Source organism: Acomys minous (assembly GCF_964271855.1).
Source record: "Acomys minous genome assembly, chromosome: 13".
Classification (NCBI taxonomy): Eukaryota; Metazoa; Chordata; class Mammalia; order Rodentia; family Muridae; genus Acomys; species Acomys minous.
The window spans coordinates 64450779-64468179 of record NC_140495.1 but is presented as its reverse complement, the minus strand read 5'-3'; the positions used below and the strand labels follow the sequence as shown (position 1 = coordinate 64468179).

At 44.3% G+C, this 17401-nt stretch overlaps 1 protein-coding gene and 1 long non-coding RNA gene across 2 annotated transcripts in view; one reads left to right on the top strand and one right to left on the bottom strand.

Moving 5' to 3' along the window:
- The first annotated feature begins 51 nt into the window (after window positions 1-51).
- CYP39A1 (cytochrome P450 family 39 subfamily A member 1) overlaps window positions 52-17401 on the top strand; it is a 67545-nt gene continuing 50195 nt past the window's right edge. Inside the window, exons 1-6 of the mRNA XM_084753290.1 lie at window positions 52-374; window positions 5389-5524; window positions 6177-6351; window positions 8202-8351; window positions 10472-10562; window positions 15751-15855. Coding sequence (XP_084609416.1) covers window positions 198-374; window positions 5389-5524; window positions 6177-6351; window positions 8202-8351; window positions 10472-10562; window positions 15751-15855 — 834 coding nt within the window. The 5' untranslated portion in view covers window positions 52-197. The remainder of the gene's footprint in view (window positions 375-5388; window positions 5525-6176; window positions 6352-8201; window positions 8352-10471; window positions 10563-15750; window positions 15856-17401) is intronic.
- LOC311581217 lies at window positions 6212-7106 on the bottom strand. Its single transcript, XR_014773700.1, has 2 exons — window positions 7072-7106; window positions 6212-6373 (listed from the first exon to the last, which is right to left on the bottom strand). It is a non-coding gene; the product is annotated as an uncharacterized lncRNA (long non-coding RNA).

The following is a 17401-nucleotide window of genomic DNA, read 5'->3' as shown; positions in this document are numbered from 1 at the left end:
AGGGAGCCACAATGCAAACATTACATAAAAATTGGGGCGGGGCGAAGGAGCTTCAGTTACGCAAGAGAATTAGTTGCCAAAGTTGTTCAGAGTTTGGAAAACTGAGTGCGTTCCTTCTCCTCAGTGGGCAGGGAAGTAGGAAATGCCCCAGGAGAGGGACATTTTCAAAAGTCTGTTGATTCTGGAAGCTGAGCGTTATGGAAATACTCTCACCAATAGTACTCGCTGTCCTGGGAAGCTGTCTTCTTTTCTTATTCTCTCAGTGGAAGAATTTGCGTGGACCTCCGTGCATCCGGGGCTGGATTCCCTGGATAGGAGTCGGATTTGAGTTTGGGAAAGCCCCTCTTGAATTTATAGAAAAAGCAAGAATTAAGGTATGTAGCTGTGCCGGGTAATGTGGAGGTGTGTGTGTGCGATGTTTTCTTCTTAAATTTTTCTTTTATTAAGCGCAGTGTTAGAACACTGGACACACATACACTTCCGGCAGTTAATTTCTTGTTTTTCTACTCATGATCTCCAGCTATGCCTTCTAAGCAAGGTATCTAGACATGAGATGAAGGACAACACAGCTTGCTGGAAGAAGAGCTGTCTTTGGGGTGTTGGTAAATTCTTTGCAGTTAATCTTAAGCGAATTCTTGTTAGCACGAAGATAAAAACTTGTAGTATTTGGGGGTAGTGGAGATTAAAGTTTCTATGATTTTAGTTCCTGAAAATGGGTAATAAATTTGTATTACAAGCAGAGGTAATGCTACGATTTCCTAAAACTTGTTTTGCTAAGTTGATCATTAAAAAAAAAAAAAGAAGAAGTTTCAGCACTTTTTTACCCCCCTCCCCCCTCATACCGCCCCATGCCACTTATAAGGAGTTTTGTCCTTATAGCAGCTACTGAATGTTGAGCACTTTAGAGAAGACACTTTCACTGGCCTTTTCGTTTTTATTCATAATTTAGCCGCCAAGATCTTACTGTATTTGTGGTTGGGAAGATGTCTGGATGGATGAAGTGCTTTTGGCAGCAAGCATGAGAGCCTGAGTTCGTTACCCAACCCCTACATTTAAGGGTGGGGTGGGGTGGGGAGAAAGCCAGCAAGGGGCTCCAGAGATGACTCATGTCTTAGGATCACATACTGCTCTTGCAAAGGGCCCAGGTTCCCTCCTGCGAGTGCCATGTTGGGTTGGCTGACACTCACCTCTAACTCTTGCTTCAGGGTGTCTGAAGCCTCTGGCCTCCAAGGGCACAAGCACGTGCGCATACCCTTGTACAGAAACAGGCAGACACATCGATAAAGTGACTGCTAATGACGAACAAAAATCACCTCAAGTTTCCAGTGCAGGGGAGGCAGAGACAAGAGAGCCCACGGAGATTCTTGATCAGCCAGGCTAGCACAAGATTGGGTGAGAGAACTTTTTTCAAGAAAATAAGGTGGAAGGTCGGTGAGATGGCGAGATGGCAAGATGCCTTAGTGGGTCAAGGTGCCTGCTGCCAAGTCTGACATCTTGAGATAGGTCCCCAGAATCCACATGGTGGAAGGAGAGAACCAATTTCCTTAGGTTGTGCTCAGACCTCCATGTGGGTGCTGTATTACATGCATACCTATATACACACAGACATGCAAATCAATATATGAATAATATTTTATTATTTCCTTATCATTAATTCTCTCTCTCTCTCTCTCTCTCTCTCTCTCTCTCTCTCTCTCTCTGTGTGTGTGTGTGTGTGTGTGTGTGTGTGTCTACTCTAGTCCATGCAGGAAGGAGCATGGAGTTCAAAGATGGACACCAGAGCCTCTACCTAATTCACTTCTCCACTGTACTTGGTTGGGACAGGGTCTCTCGCTGAATCTGGACCTCATCCTTTTAGCTGGTCTGGCTGTTCTGGCAAGCCTTTGCTCCCTAGTGCTGGGGAGTTAGAGACATGAGCTTCCATGCCTGGCTTTTGTGTGGGTGCTGGGGATTTGGACTCCGAGTCTCATCTTTGCATAGCAAGGGCTTCGTTTTCTGAGCCATCTCTAGTCTTTAATGGCTGTATTTCATCAAACAAGGACAGGATACTTTACTAAAATCCCAATAGTTGGGTTGCATAGGTTGCCGCCAACTGCCTCTCATTGTTTTAGCCAATACCTCAATGGATATTCTTATGTGTGTGCATGTGGTTGCACATTTACAACTTATTTGACTATTTCCTCAGGATAAACTCCTAAGGCAGAATTGCCTGTAGGGGAATGCACAACTAAAATGTTTATGATTGTATTGGGTTATTTTACTGCATTGAAAAAGATGTGATATACACTTTTAATCTTTGTTTTAGCACATAGATTTGCCTAACATTAATTTCTGGGCCATACTGTATACCATAATTCTGTGAAACTTTTTTACCAGTCGGCTACATGAAATAATGTTTCTTTGTTTCCCACAGCCTTCCATGGGCATATAAGTTTAGTAATTTTTAAGGAATGTTTGACAAGGGTATCTCAGATCAGATATGTGTGAGGGCTCTGCAGTTTTCTCAGCCAAATGAAGCAATAAGAGCTAACTCTTATGTGATACTGAGTGTGTGTCTGTGGTGTGTGTGTGTGTGTGTGTGTGTGTGTGTGTGTGTGTGTGTGTGTGGTGTGGTGTGGTCTTTCTCTTATACCCAATGAGTGTGCCTCCTTTGTTTGATGTTTGAATCCCAGAAGGTAGTTTTAAGACTCATTGTATGGTCAGGATGAAAAAAAGTGCGTAAGAGAACTTTAAACCATGCGAGCCAACAGTCTCAAAGCAGGAATGCTCACCCAGCCAGCCACTCCCTAACCAACACACAGGCCCAAGCACAGAAGGAAAAACAAACCGAGCTTTTTGCTTCTTCATTTTATACAGGTTCTTACTGTTCACTTAGTAGCCTAGCCTGGCCTTGAACTTGGTGTCCTCCTTCCTGATTACTCAGCCTTGTGGGAGCGGGGAGTCAGGTGTGCAGGGCCATGCCTTGCTCCCAGTCAGCTTTCTCAGGCTACTTTCACAGCAGTCATTTTCTCAGAGTGGACAAGAAAAGCTCTGTTGTGGGTGTACGCAGCTTTCTACAGCCTCTCTGAGTGCTTGTGACGTCGTGGGTCTTAGCAGTAGAATGAAATTTTGGAAGAGGTGATCCACCTTTCCACAGAATCTGCGGTCAGTCCTAACTGGACACTTTGATGGGCAGTGGCACTTACTTGGAGACTGTGTGGGAAACACGTGGCTGGTTGGACCTTCAAGGAAGGGCTTCCAGGCATCCTGCCGAGCAGAGAAAATGCTGGGGGCCGCAAGTCTTCCCTGTAGTTTAATTTAATTAATATTGCTCAACATTTTTAACTCTCAGGAGAGGCTTAGAAAATGGCTGAGGCGTTAAGTGCTAGACGTGCAAGCCTGAGGTCCTGACACATACCCGTGATCCCAGGTGGATGAAAGGTCACTTGGGCTTGCTGGCGGCCACTCTGGCCAGTCCCTGAGTTCCTGATTCAGGGAGAGAGACCCCGTCTCAAGAAACCAGATGATTTCCAAGGAGGAAAACTGCAGTGTTGACCTTTGGCATCTCCATACACACACCTCCACACACACGTGCATGCAAACATGTAGACACAACTGTAGTGGAAAATCCTTCTGATTCTGTCTCCATTCCAACTTAATTCTCACGCCTCATTCCCAAGCCCTATATTTCTATTCCGCAAACATGTCACCAGGAAGCTGCAAATACTGTTCACTGTGTTTGGCAGTATAGCCCGAGGAGTCCTGGGCGCCCAGGTGGGGTTTTACTCTGGTGTATCCCAGTGTTTCAAGTTCCCCACTGAAGAAAGAATTTCAGGGTGACTCGGGGTGAAGGAAAAGGTAGAGAGGCAATGTTCTCCCAACCCACAAATAAAGCAGAATGAATAATAATAAATAATGAAGCAGAAAAGATGGGACACCCTTGAGGCAAGTCAGGTGTGGCCTTGGGAAAGGAGCCGCCTGTATGTGATATGGGGCGGTAAAGTGACGTGATCTGCAGCTGAGGTGGGAGACCAGGACGGGATGGCTGGTACTGTGTAGTTTTTTTATCCATACAATTGTGACTTTGAAGAAGAGACTTGGAAGGTTCAATGCACAAGGGTCAAGGCAGAAGAGGGAGCATCGGCGAGAAGCCATTAGTTGCCGGTCGGAAGGGGGCTTCATTTAAGGCACTGATCATGAGGAACATTTCAGCAATCTGGTTGGGATGTTTCTCAGAACTTGGAGTTCATATGTGAGTATGGAAAGGCTGGCACACAGTTACTGCCTGAGGCTGCACACCTATTGGAGCTGCACATGTGTGGCTAAACATACAATAGTGCTTATCATCACTCAAACAAATGTTTAAGTGAAAATACAAATAGGTTTGATCCCTATTTGCCAAGAACCCCAAAATGCCAATTAAAATGATCAGAGATCTAGCAGGGTGCTGATGGCATGCCTTTAATGCCAGCACTCAGGAGGCAGAGACAGGCAGACTGGTCTGTGAATTAGAGGCCAGCCTGGTCTGCAGGATGAGTTCCAGGACGGATGTGGGTACACAAAGAAACCCTGTCTTAAAAAACAAAACAAAACAAAAAAAATCAGAGATCCTAAGAGAGAGATATGTTTCTTCATATCTTTTTTGTTTTGTTTTTGGTTTTTTGAGACAGGGTTTCTCTGTGTAGCCTTGGCTGTCTAAGACTTGCTTTGTAGACCCGGCTGGCCAGGAAATCACAGCAGTCTCCCTGCCTCTGCCTCCCTGAGTGCTGGGATTGCAGGCATGACCCACTGTGCCCTGGTCAGTTTCTTCATATCTTGAATATACGATTCAAATATCACCATGGTGAGATATATATATATATATATATATATATATATATATATATATATATATATATATATATTTCTAATTGTCTATTATTTTTAATAATCAAGAAAGGAAGATGGAATAGGTATCTTATTATATACATTTTAGGACAGAATGAGTTAGGATTCACATAATTTAAATATAGGCCAAACCAGAAATTCTAGTAACTACCAGATGTAACCGTATTTTCAAATCTGGGCCATTACTTCATTATTGGTATTCCTTATTTTATGAAAGGGGGGAGGGGAAGGGGGCGGGGAGGAAGAGGTGTACATGCGCGCTCCTGCATGTGCACATGTGTAGGTGCCATGGCTCCCAGAAGAGGGTATGGCATCCCTTGGAGCTATGTATAGATGGCTGTTGAACTGTTCAAGGTGGGTGCTGGAAGCTGACCTCAGGCCCTCTGCAGAACAGCACATAACTCTTAGTCCCCGAGCCTCTGCTCCAACCTCAGCACTGGTGCTCTGGAGGAAGACTGTTCTACGTAACCCATGAGTTAGAAATGCTTTCTTATGTATCTCTGCTTGTGTGTTTTATTCTAGTATGGACCAGTATTTACCATCTTTGCTATGGGAAAACGGATGACCTTTGTTACTGAAGAAGAGGGAATTGACGTGTTCCTAAAATCTAAAAATTTAGATTTTGAACTAGCTGTTCAAGATCCTGTGTATCACACAGGTAACTTAAGATTTTTGTTTTTGCTTTTGTGTTTGTGTTTGTGTTTGTCTTTGAGACAGGGTTTCTCTGTGTTAGCCTTGGCCGTACTGAGCTTGCTTTGTAGACCAGGCTGGCCTCAAACTCACAGAGATCCACCTGCCTCTGCTTCCCTGTGTGCTGGGATTACAGACATGACCCACTGTGCCTGGCTTGGTACCTAATATTTTTAGATAGATCCGTTAAAGGATAACATTGAAACCCCGGAGTAATTTTAGGTAAAATTAAATTCTCAGTCCTCTGTTGATAATAGTGGAGAGCAATTAATTTGTTTTTAAAGTAGGGATGGAAGGGGAGAAAGTATATGTGATAAACTGGGTCATTGAGAAGGAAATTATTGGCAGTCTAATACCTTAGGTTCCCTTTAGATATGTGAGTGAGCCTGGCTTCCCTCAATAGTCATTGTAGAGTGTTGGGACTCTAGTGTCTTACAGCACCTAGTCCTCTCACTCATGTATGGATCATCTCCATCTCGCGAAGAAGAGAGTTACTGGTTTTCTGTGCTGTGAGGACTTTGCCAACAGTCCTACTGGTCAATTCATAGCAGAGGCATACAGCTTACAAGCGGCAAGAGACTGTGCTTGCTTCCTTTGAAAACAGTTCCCTTTGTCTTCAGCACGGATCCCAAAGAACATCTTTTTAGCACTGAACGAAAAACTGTACGTGTTAATGAAGGGGAAGATGAGCCCTTTCAACACTCCTCAGTTTACGGGGCAGCTGACTGAAGAATTTCACGAGCAACTGGAAGATTTCGGCACTCATGGAACAATGGACCTGAAGGACTTCGTAAGGTAAATAGTAGTTGTTTTAATCCTGAAATAAAAACTTGATTAAAAAAAAAAAGTCATTCAAATTCTAATTAATGAGTACTTTCTAGGTTAGCATTCTCACTTTATGGCGAGCAAATTATATCCACAGTCATTTAACTCATGCATAGTAATTTCTCCTTGGGTGTTGTAACATTTATGTATTTGCTATATGGAATCCTGCTCACAACGGCTGTGTGTCCACCAGTCACTGCTTACTGTGTTTTGACTAGGAAGACTTGAGAAGACCCAGGAGAAGATCGCGGCAGAAGTGGGTGATAGGGACCCAGGAGACACTTGTGAGGCTTAAGAAAGAAACCCAAGTAAAGTCAGTGCGGGGCGGGGGGGGTTCTGAGAAAGAGAAGGGCGGTCCTAAGAGACTTGAGAGACGGGGAGGAGCTATGCAGTGAGCCAGCCATTCAGAAGCTCTCTGGAAAAGATGGCGGTTGGGTATGCTAACCGTAGGAAACATTTCCCCCACACATAACAACAAATCTCTGCATGTGTGAAAGCATTTCCACTTGTCTAAAAATTCTCATGTGTAAATATTTTCATGCATATAAACGTTCTCCACATTTATAAAAAAAATTCACGTGCGTAAAAAAATCCCCCCACACGTGAACGTTCCCCACGTGTATAAAAAGTTCTCCACATGCAAAAGTTCCCCACGTACGTATGAAGTCTCCACAGGAAAAATTGAATTACCAAAGCACTTCCTCTCTTCAGGGGAATCCCAAGACCCTCAAAGGCAGAGAGAGTGAACCGGAAGTGGAATGTGGCTATAAACTCTCAAAGCCCCACCCCTCAGTGATGTACTTCCCCCAGCAAGACTTCACCTCTTAAAAATTCCACAACCTTCCCAAATAGTGCCACCGGCGGCCATTTCTCATTGCAGCTGTGCCCCAATGGAGAACTTCAGCAGGTGCTTCAGTGGGCTGTCGTTAGAATAGGCAGAATTAGCTGAGAAATTCTGGAATTAATGATTACTATTACCCTTTTTCTCTGTTACATTCAAAGACAAGAGTGGTGCCTTATTTGTTACCGTTATCTAAATAAATTCCTATTGAATTGCACTCACTCAGCTTATTCTTTGTGTTTGCCATTTTGTGGTTTTCTGGGCCTAAGGCGCCTCCTTAGAATGGATTTTAAACATTTCACGGCTGGAGATAGGGCTCAGCGATACTGACTTACCTCATCTTCCGAGGCACCCACGTTCACATGCCCATGTTCAGAGATACATGCCCACACACATAGTTAAAAGCAGATTTTCTTTTTGCTTTTTTGAGACAGGGTTTCTCTGTGAAGCCTTGGCTGTCCTGGACCCGCTTTGTTGACCAGGTTGGCCTCGAACTCACAGCGATACACCTGCTTCTGCCTCCCGAGTGCTGGGATTATAGGCGTGTGCCACCACTCCCGGCTCAGATTTTTTTTTTTAAAGAAAGAATTTTTACATCTTCAGATAAACACTGTCAAGTTTCAGCCCTCCTTGAATCACAGCGTGGCTTCCACCAGCAAGTGTTAAAACTTAAGAAGGACTTCCCCCAAAGCTGTGTCACAGTGTCCTCTGCTCATTTGTCATTTTAAGATTGTGCCGCCTTTGTTATCTAGAACAGTGGTTCTCGACTTTCCTAATGCTGCGACCTTTTAACACAGGTCCTCGTGTTACGGTTTTGTTGCCACTTCATAACTGTAATTTTTCTACTGTTATGATTTGTAGCATAAATACAATATTTGGATCTCTAAAGGAGGCCGCGACCCACAGGTTGAGAACCATTGATCCAGAGCCTTTCTTATTGGCCACTATGTTAACTTCCTGAGTGTTCCTGTCTTTGCAGGTGTCTACTTTACCCAGCCACTGTCAATACTCTCTTTAAGAAAGGGTTGTTTTCCACAGACAAGACGGAACTCAGGGACTTCTACCACCATTTTAAAACTTATGATGAGGGTTTTGAGTATGGATCCCAGCTACCGGAATGGCTTCTGAGGTAGGGTGGCCTTCTGTAATTGCAACGTCGGTGTGCGTGCGTGCGTGCGTGCGTGCGTGCGTGCGTGCGTGCGTGTGTGTGTGCATTTCTTTCTGATAAGTGTGTGCGCAGGTCTGCTGTTGTTTTGAGACAGGGCGACTTGCCAAGCACAGGACTCACATTTTTCGGTAGAGCAGCTGGTCAGGGAGGCCCAGCATTCTTCATCTCTGCGTGGAGTTACAAATGCATACTGTTGTCCTGGCTTTTATGTCACGCTCATGACTGGAACCCAGGTCCTTATGCTTGCACAGCAAGCATTTTACTTTCTGGACCACCTTTCTAGCTCTCATTTCTCTTATTGACTTTCTGCTTTATTTTTATTTTATGTAAATATATGTGTTTGCTATGTATGGGGGGGGCGGTATAGTGCACTTGCTGTAGTGCATATGTGGAGGTCAGAGGAAAATGCTGGGATTTGGTCCTTACCTCCCACCTTGCTTTAGACAGGGTCTAAACATCTTGATATAGTTCAGGTTGGGGTGGCCATGTTTCAGTTGTCCCCACCTCCCATGTCCCCTACAGGGATGCAGGGCTTACCCATGAATGCCAGCTCATCCAGCTTCTAGTGGGCTCTGGAGAATCCAACTCCGCTGTTCCTCACTACTGTGTGGCAAGTGCTGTACCCCTAAGTCAGAGTCCCAGCCGCATTTCCTTCTCTTAAGTAGACTAACATCAGCTGAGTGGGAAAGATGCTGTTTCTATGACTGTTGTTTTTGTTTTGTTTTGCTTTTGATGGTGGTGAGAGGGAGTGCAGTGGTCACTCTGTGTAGCCTGAGCTGGCCCTGGAGCTCCTGGTCTTCAGGGTGCTGGCATTGCAGGAGTGTACCATCACACCAGGCTCTATTAGTGTGCATGTGTGCAGTGAAGGAGGAGCAAAAAGAGACATTCTTCTTCCTTCCCCCTTTCTGTTCTTTCTTTCCTCCTTCCTGCCTCCCTCTATTTCCCTTCCCTTCCTTCCTGAAAAACAGTGTGTTTGTGTTTGTGTGTGTGATGTGTGTGTATGTGTGTGTCTGTGTGTCTGTGTGTATATGTGTATGTGTGTCTGTGTGTGTGTATGTGTGTGTGAGGGGGAGAGGGGAAAAGAGAGGGAAAGAGGAAGAGAGGAGCGAGATTGAGATAAGGGGGAGAAGATGGCATTGAGAATGTATCATCGCCCTTTCCAATGTACAGTGTATCATTATTGAGCAGATTCTGTTTGCATCCATGTTGAATCAGCCTTCTCCTCTTTAAGGTAAAAGTAGGTGTGATCAAATGCATTTGTCACCATTAGCTCAGGTAAACATTTGTAAAATGAAGTAAAAAAAAAAAAAAAAAAACAGAAACAAAACTCACCAAGAGGACTGCATTCTTAAAAGTTCTCAGCACTTGCTCTATGTTTTACTCTATTTGGACAGTCATAGGTAGCATGGACAGGTAAGTTATAACCAGTAAAATTTTATTTTCTATATTTATGGAGGCTGTGACATGCAGGATGAGGTTACCAGCAGGGTGGTTTCTGGGGAGGCCTTTTTTTAGTGGCCGACTTACCAACTTCTGACTGTGCCTTTGGGGTGGGAGAGGTAATGGAGCGCTTTCCAGTGTTTTATAAAGGCACTAATCCTGCTGATAAGGTGTTTACCCTCTCATGGAGTCATCATCTTCAATGCCCTGTTCCCTTAAACCATCACCCCAGGGTCGAGAAATGCAGCATTTGATTTTTGCAGAGGATCCAGATCATTTGCAGGAAATGGTGGTAAAGTCCAGAAACGAATAAAATGATGAGCTTTGTTCAGCTCAGTCAGCATGTGACCTTTGCGCTGGACTTTCATCCCATCATTCTTGGGACAGGCACATTGAACAGAAACCAAGCAATTGCCACATGGTTTTCTCCTTCAACGTCAGCCCAGTAGGAGTCCCAGTGGCTATTTACAAAGCCTCTAAAATGCATTGTCTTTACACTCCGTTTTACCTGTGGCCTAGTAATTCAGAAGAGGACCTCTGGAAATTCCACTTTCAGAGACATTCTTTCCTTTTATGTAGCGACCTGTGCCCCTAAATGCCCTCGCAAATCATTGCTTATATGATTTTTTTTTTTTATGAAGAAGCTGGTCAAAATCCAAAAGATGGCTCCTGGCACTGTTTGAGAAAAACATTGAAGAAATAAAAGCTCATGGATCTGCAGGTCACTCTGAGGTAAGTATCCTCTTTCTTCACTAAGATATATGCACTGCACACCGGAATAAACAGTGGTTACTGCAAAACCAGTTTTCTGTAGGAAATGTGTATGATTGGATATAATTTTTGTACCAAGTGTTATACTAGGTATGCTTACATGCGTTATTTTAATATTATAGCCTCATAACATGAAGGCATTCTATTCCATAAGATAACAATGTGGATTCTACAATAACAAGAAATGAAAAAACAAAACTCAGAGATTTTAAAATTTGTCCTCACAATTGGCTGTGCTAAGGGACACAGTTACAACCTAAAGGCCTTCGTTGCTTTGCATAATAATTTTTGAGTTAGGCAACTCCCCATTTCATATGTTCTCGTAGGCTGAGCATAACAGATGGGTTTTATAGAAAACGGTGAGAGAGCTACGAAGCTCAGAAACAACAAAAACAAAAAACTTTCCCTTTAAGATTGAGGACAAACAAGGAAGCAAACACTGGCTGGTTAAAATTGGATTTTTCTGGCTGCCTAAGGAGAGGAGGAACGAGATGGATGCAGCTTCCTTATTACTCTTGGCCAGTTTGGGGAGTGTCCACCTCTCACTGTCCTGATTTCTAAGAAGGTCTCAGAGCAACTTAGCTTCCATCCAGTGACATGGGACTATGGTTTGAGCAACTCCATATTGATTTTTTTATTGTTCCTTGGTGTTATTTTATTTTTTGAGACAGGGGATATCACTATGGTTACTGTGTAGCCAAGATATAGCCCATAATTTCCTGATCCTCCTTCCTCATCCTTCTGCATATTGGGTCTACAGGGATGAGCCACCATGCTTAGCATCAATTTTGAGTGTTTGTTTAGTCTACTGGAATCAAAACAATGGCCTCCTGTGGTAGCTTGAATAGGAATGTGCCCTGTAGACTCATGGGTATGAATGCTTGACCCAAAGAGGTGTGGCCTCGTTAGAGTAGGTGAGGTCTTGTTGGAGGAAGTGTGTCACTGTGGAGGTAGGCTTTGAGGTCTCATGTGCTCCAGCCACATCCAGTGGGACAGTCTCCTTCCGCTGCCTGTACATCAAGATGTAAAGCTCTCAGCGTCTTCTCTAGCACCATGTCTGCCTGCGTGCTGCCATGTTTCCTTCCCATCATGATGCTTATGGACTGAACCTCTGAACTATAAGCCAGCTCCAACTAAATGTTTTTCTTTTTTGTTGTTGTTGTTTTTCCATTTTAATAAGAGTTGCCCTGGTCCTTGTACCTCCTCACATATTTAGGTATGTCCCTTGCCAAAATGAGGACCTGAGCCCATCTTCAGAACCTATGTAGTAAAACTGAGTATGGTGTCCAGTACTTAACAATCCCACTGGTGGAGATACACAGGTCCCCGGAGTGCACTGGCCATACAGACTAGCCTAATCATCTATCTCTAGGCCAATGCAACACCCCGTATTAAAAATAGGGCAGGTGGTGACTCCCAACGAGTGACAACACGTGCTGCTGTCCTCTGACATCCACATCCGTGCACACACTTCTGCGTGCAAACCCACGCATATATAGGTACCTGCACACCCATAAAGAGACATGCAGAGAACAAACTGGGCCTGAAGATCTGTAATCCCAGCTACTCAGAAGGCTGGGGCAGAAGGATAGCAAGTTCAAGGCTTGCCTGGACGACCTAGTGAGATTGTCTCAAAATAAAAGGCTTTGGATGTGCTCAATGATAGAGTGATTTCCCAGCATTCCAAGGCTCTGATTTCAATCTCTAGTACTGAAAAACAAACAAACAAACAAACAAACAAAAAACAACCCCCCAAACAAAACAAAACAATAAAACACTTCAAATACTTCAGCATTTAAAAATGATATAGAAAGCTTCTGATTTTAGTTATGGTATTTTTCGGACTATAAGATGCAGCTGACCATAAGATGCACCCAGTTTTTAGAGCAGTAAAACAAGAAAGACAGAAAAAACAACAATTGGACAACAATTGGCGTACCCTAATTCCCCCCACTTTTTTGGGGAAAGTGTGTCTTATGGTCCCAAAAAAACCATATATTATTAAGTGTCTCTAGCTAACAATGCTACTTAAGTCTAGAGAGGAAGGCAGCCTCAGGAAAAAGATGTGTAAATGATTTGTATCTTTGATGGTTATTTTTAATTTTCAAATTGACATGATCTAGAATCACCTGGGAAGAGTGCCTTAATGATTGATTGTATAGTGGGGATCTTGATTGCACTGTGGGTGGTACCATTCCCTAGGCAGAGGATCCTGCACTGTGTGAGTGGAGAACGCCAGCTGAGCACTATTATGTATGCATTTGTTGCTCTTTATTCTTGACTATGGTCATGACTAGTTGTTTAAAGCTATTGTTGCCTTCACTTTCCCAAGGTGATGGACTGCAATCTGCAATTATGAGCTAAAATGTCCTTCTCTTCCCTAAGCTCCTTTTCCCTCTTAGTCACAGAAAGTGAAACCAGCACAGATTTCTTTCTCTTTGTCCTTGTAGCCTTTTTGTTGTTGTGATGAACACAACAGAGTTTATTTCAGCTTATACTTCCAGATCATAATCTATTATTGAGGGAAGTCAGGACAAGAACTTAAGGTAGGATAGTGGAGGCAGGAACCATTGAGGAACTGTGCTTGCTTAAGGCTCCAACTCATTCACAGGCACATGTTGGGCTGAGTCCTCCTATAGAAATGAACACAGTCAAGAAAGTCCCTCACAGACGCTTGAAAAAGCTGGAGGTGATGGAGAACAGCAGAAAAATAAAATCCACAATTAAAACGACCATTTCTGCTCTTCTGTCATTATGGAGATGGTAATGACACGCCAGCCAGTAATATTCAGAAGGCAGTTACTCTGAGCCAGGTGTGGATACTCATCTCACAAAGTCATTTCTCATTTCTTATAACAACTTTAAAGCCAAGAAGACTCACTGGCAGGGCCAATCAATCTGGAAAATCTGCAGGCTTCATCCAACAGCATGTGGCACGAGCTGCTACTCCATTTTGATCTTGCGTATATGTGCGTTTCTTTCACACGAGCTTTAATGTGCTTGTTCCCTCATGTGGATTCTGAATGTGCATAGCACTAGCTGCTTCTTGGCGCCAAGGCTGGTATACAAAAGAGCCAAACAAACACCTGTAGAGACCCTAAAAATGACACTGTTTCCAGCCAAGCAGGGGAGAGATCGTGGCTCCCCTGTTGCTTTTCTATCACCACCTGTACGGATTAAGTAAAGACTAAGAGCGTGCTCCGTGCCGGAGCATCTGCTCTCTGGTGGAGAAGCAACTGTGGGTAAAAGCGAATTAGAGAAACCCTTTGAAGAAAGTCAGCGTGTACAGAATTTCTGCAGTCACTTGGAAACGGCCAGAGTAGGTGAGTGAAGCTGTGCTCTTAATTGGTACCGTTTAAGTCAGAACTTTTCTCTTTGTTTATTTTCCTGGGAGCTTGAACCTAGGCCCTCTCATAGACTATGCAAACCCTCTGCTTCTGGGATGTATTCCTAGTTTCCCTTTCTCCTTTTTATTTTTGGGAAGGAATTGTTTATCACAGCAAGGGAAAGGATACAAGGGCAAGGAGAAAGATTTTGTGTTGGTTTCATTTCCTGTAGCTGTAATAGAAAAATTATTATTTTTTGAATGCCAAAAGCAACTTAAGGACGAAAAGAACTATTTTAGCTCATAATTCCACATTGTGGTCCATCACTTCAGGCAATTAAGGTTGTCAGCGCTGCTCTGGAATGTGCTTTGTAGTCCAAACAGACTTTGAACTTGAAATTCTCCTGCCCTAACCCTCCAAGTCACTTGTTTACAGCCCTGCACCACCAGGCTTAGCTACTTAATTTTCCTATGAGCGAAGATTTGCTTGTTTTAAAAGGGAGCATTTGAGTTGAGTGTGTAGTTCAATTAGTGGAGTGTCTGCTGCTTGGTATGCAGGAAGGTCTCTGTCTCTAGAATTGCACCGTAATAATAATAGTAACATCTGGGTATGGTGGCACATGCCCTTAATCCTTGCATTCAGAAAGCAGGAAGATCTCCGGGAGTTCAAGGCCAACCTTGGCTATAGAGTGAATTCTGGGCCAGCCATGGCCACATAGTGAGACCTTGTCTCAAAACCCAAGCATGATATTCTTGAAAATGCAAACATCATAGTAACCAAGAAACCCTGAGGTGGCAGAGGCATGGGAATGGGGGTGGCGGCAATGTTTGGGCTTGGGTTGTAGCTCATTTAGGAGAATGCTGACCTGGCATGCACAAAGCCCCAAGTTTACTCCCAGCACTGAATAAAAGAGGCACAGTGCTGCACGCTTGCAATCTGACCACTAAGCAGCGAGATGCAGGAGGACCAAGAGCCCAAGGTCATCTCCAGCTAATTTCCTTCCAAGCATTTTATGGGCAACTGTACTAATTTAATTTTCATGAGGAAATTCAATCAGTGGAGCATACTGAAGTGATTTGTAAAAGATCATTCATTTCCTCAATAGTGATGAACACAAAGCCGGGCATGGTGGCACAGGCCTTTCATCTCAGCACTCAGGGAGGCAGAGGCAGGGGGATCAGTGTAAGTTCGAGACCAGCAAGGTGAGTCTAGGACATCTAAGGCTAAACAGAGAAGCCTTGTCTAGACAGACACACAGACAGACAGACACACAGACAGAGTAATGACATCACAAGGCCCAAATACAGCTAAGCTCCTCTGGTGTTCCTGTTTCTCATCCTCATGCTGCCCCGCAGGGTATAAGTACCTTAGCGTGCAGACACAATGTCTTTTTGATTAAAGACAAGTGAAAGGATTCCAGGGTCACAGCTCAGTCTAGGGAAAGTGCCTAACCAGCAAGCATGAGGATCTGAGTCTAGGATTCCCCAGAACCCAAATAAAAATCTGTGAGTGGTGACACAGGCCAGTATCTGCAGCCCTGGACAGACAGAGATAGGTGGGTTCTTAAAGCTCATTGGCCAGCCCCACTAGCTGAACCAAGGCATTTCAGGTTCAGTCGGAGACTGAAAGGTGAGGCGCGATGGAGGAAAGACTCCCAGTGTCGGGCTCTGGCCTCCTTGTGCACATGCGCTCGCACACACACACCCACACTAACAAGTGTGTACAGCGCACACAAAGGAAGAATAATAGAGTGGCTTCTTGTTTATGGGTATCGGCCTTTGTCACATAGCCGTGGCCTAACAATAGTCATTTTCTTCACGCAGACCCTCTTGCAGACCATACTGGAAATTGTGGAGATGGAAACACGTCAATACAGTCCAAATTATGGACTGGTCACGCTTTGGGCTTCTTTGGCCAACGCTGCTCCTGTGAGTCTGTGGGACAACAGGGCTCCCTTTCATTGGTTTAACTTTTCTTTGTTTGTTTTTGTTTTGTTCACTATTTTTTCTTCCTTTTGCTCTTCAGTTCTTCACTTTGTTGGGGGAAACAAAAAGATGACGGTGGTTTGGGATGTAAGATTAAAAACGGAGGTGAATGCTTGATAGAATCTGACCAGGTGGCTCAGCGGGTGAAACGCTTGCCTCAGGAGCTACAGGACCTGAGTTCAAAAGTGCTGGTGGGTGTGGCAGGCTGCCCATAATCCCAGTGCTTGAGACGTGGAAAGCAGGGATGCGTGGGACAAGCTGGCCAGCTAAGAAGCCTAGTCAGTGGGCTCTGAGTTCAGCGAGAGAGCCTGTCTCAGTGAGTAAGGCAAAAAGTGACCGAGGAAGGCATCCGCCATCAACTCCTAGCCTACACAGGCAGGAGTATATATGTGCACACATGTGTGCACACACTTATGCACAGACACACCTGCAAGCACACCAGGCATGCATGTGCACATACATACGCACATGCACAGCACTCACATGTATAACATTTAACCTCCGTTCTACTCCCCTCCAAACTCCACCTCTAGATACTAAAGGGGCAAAGCTTAAGTCTAGAGAGAGTTCAGCTCATGACATGCAAGTAGCCCAAGGAAAAGCTTGCCCTTTGTGGCTCTGACTCCGAGAAGCTATATGCTATATGCTCTACGTGCTGTGTAGTTGGACAAAGCCTGGCCCCATCTTTCAACCAGGGTGAGCGTACCCCAACTGACAGTTTCATATGGAATTTCTTGTCTCCAGCCACAGTGGTAGTCACTGAAAATCTCTATGCCTCCATTTCCTTTGCAGGAAGAAGCCGGAAAGGGGAGGGGAGGGGGAACCTATGAGTATAAACACAGGCTTCTGACTTGGTCCTAGGTATGGGCCGTTCATTTCCCTACGCAGTCTCTGCGAAGATCCAACAAGATGCTCCAGTTAGTGTCCAGTGAATGTGAGAGCACCCTCTCCTCCTGGGTAGCAACGCCACCTGCATTGCTTGGCCCCTCAGATCTGTGAGCTTCCCAGGGAATGGAACTTGTGGCACTGAAATTCACTGCACATCGAAAGAAAACAGGGACCTATAGAAACCATTTATTTTTTATGTGCTTGTTTTAATTAATTATTAATTAATTTAGTCTTTTGCTTGTTTGTTTTGAGGCACAGAGTCTTGCCATGTAGCCTCGGGGCTGCCCTTGAACTTGCAATCTCAAGTGCTGAGATTATAGGCACAGCATGTAGTGCTGGGCAACTGTTTTCCTATTATTGTTTTTCTTTCACTCAGTGAACAAAATAATGGGTTTCCATAGGACATTGTCATCCATGATTATCATTGAACTTGGCTATGGTCACCCTCATTACCTCCCCTTGACTCAACTCCTACTCACTTCCTTCCTTCTTCCGTCCCCCATCTACTTCCATTGTGAGTGAGTGACTGTGTGAGTGTGTGCCTGTGTGTGTGTGTATGTGTGTGTGTGTGTGTGTGTTCCTTTTTTTTTGTTGTTCTTTT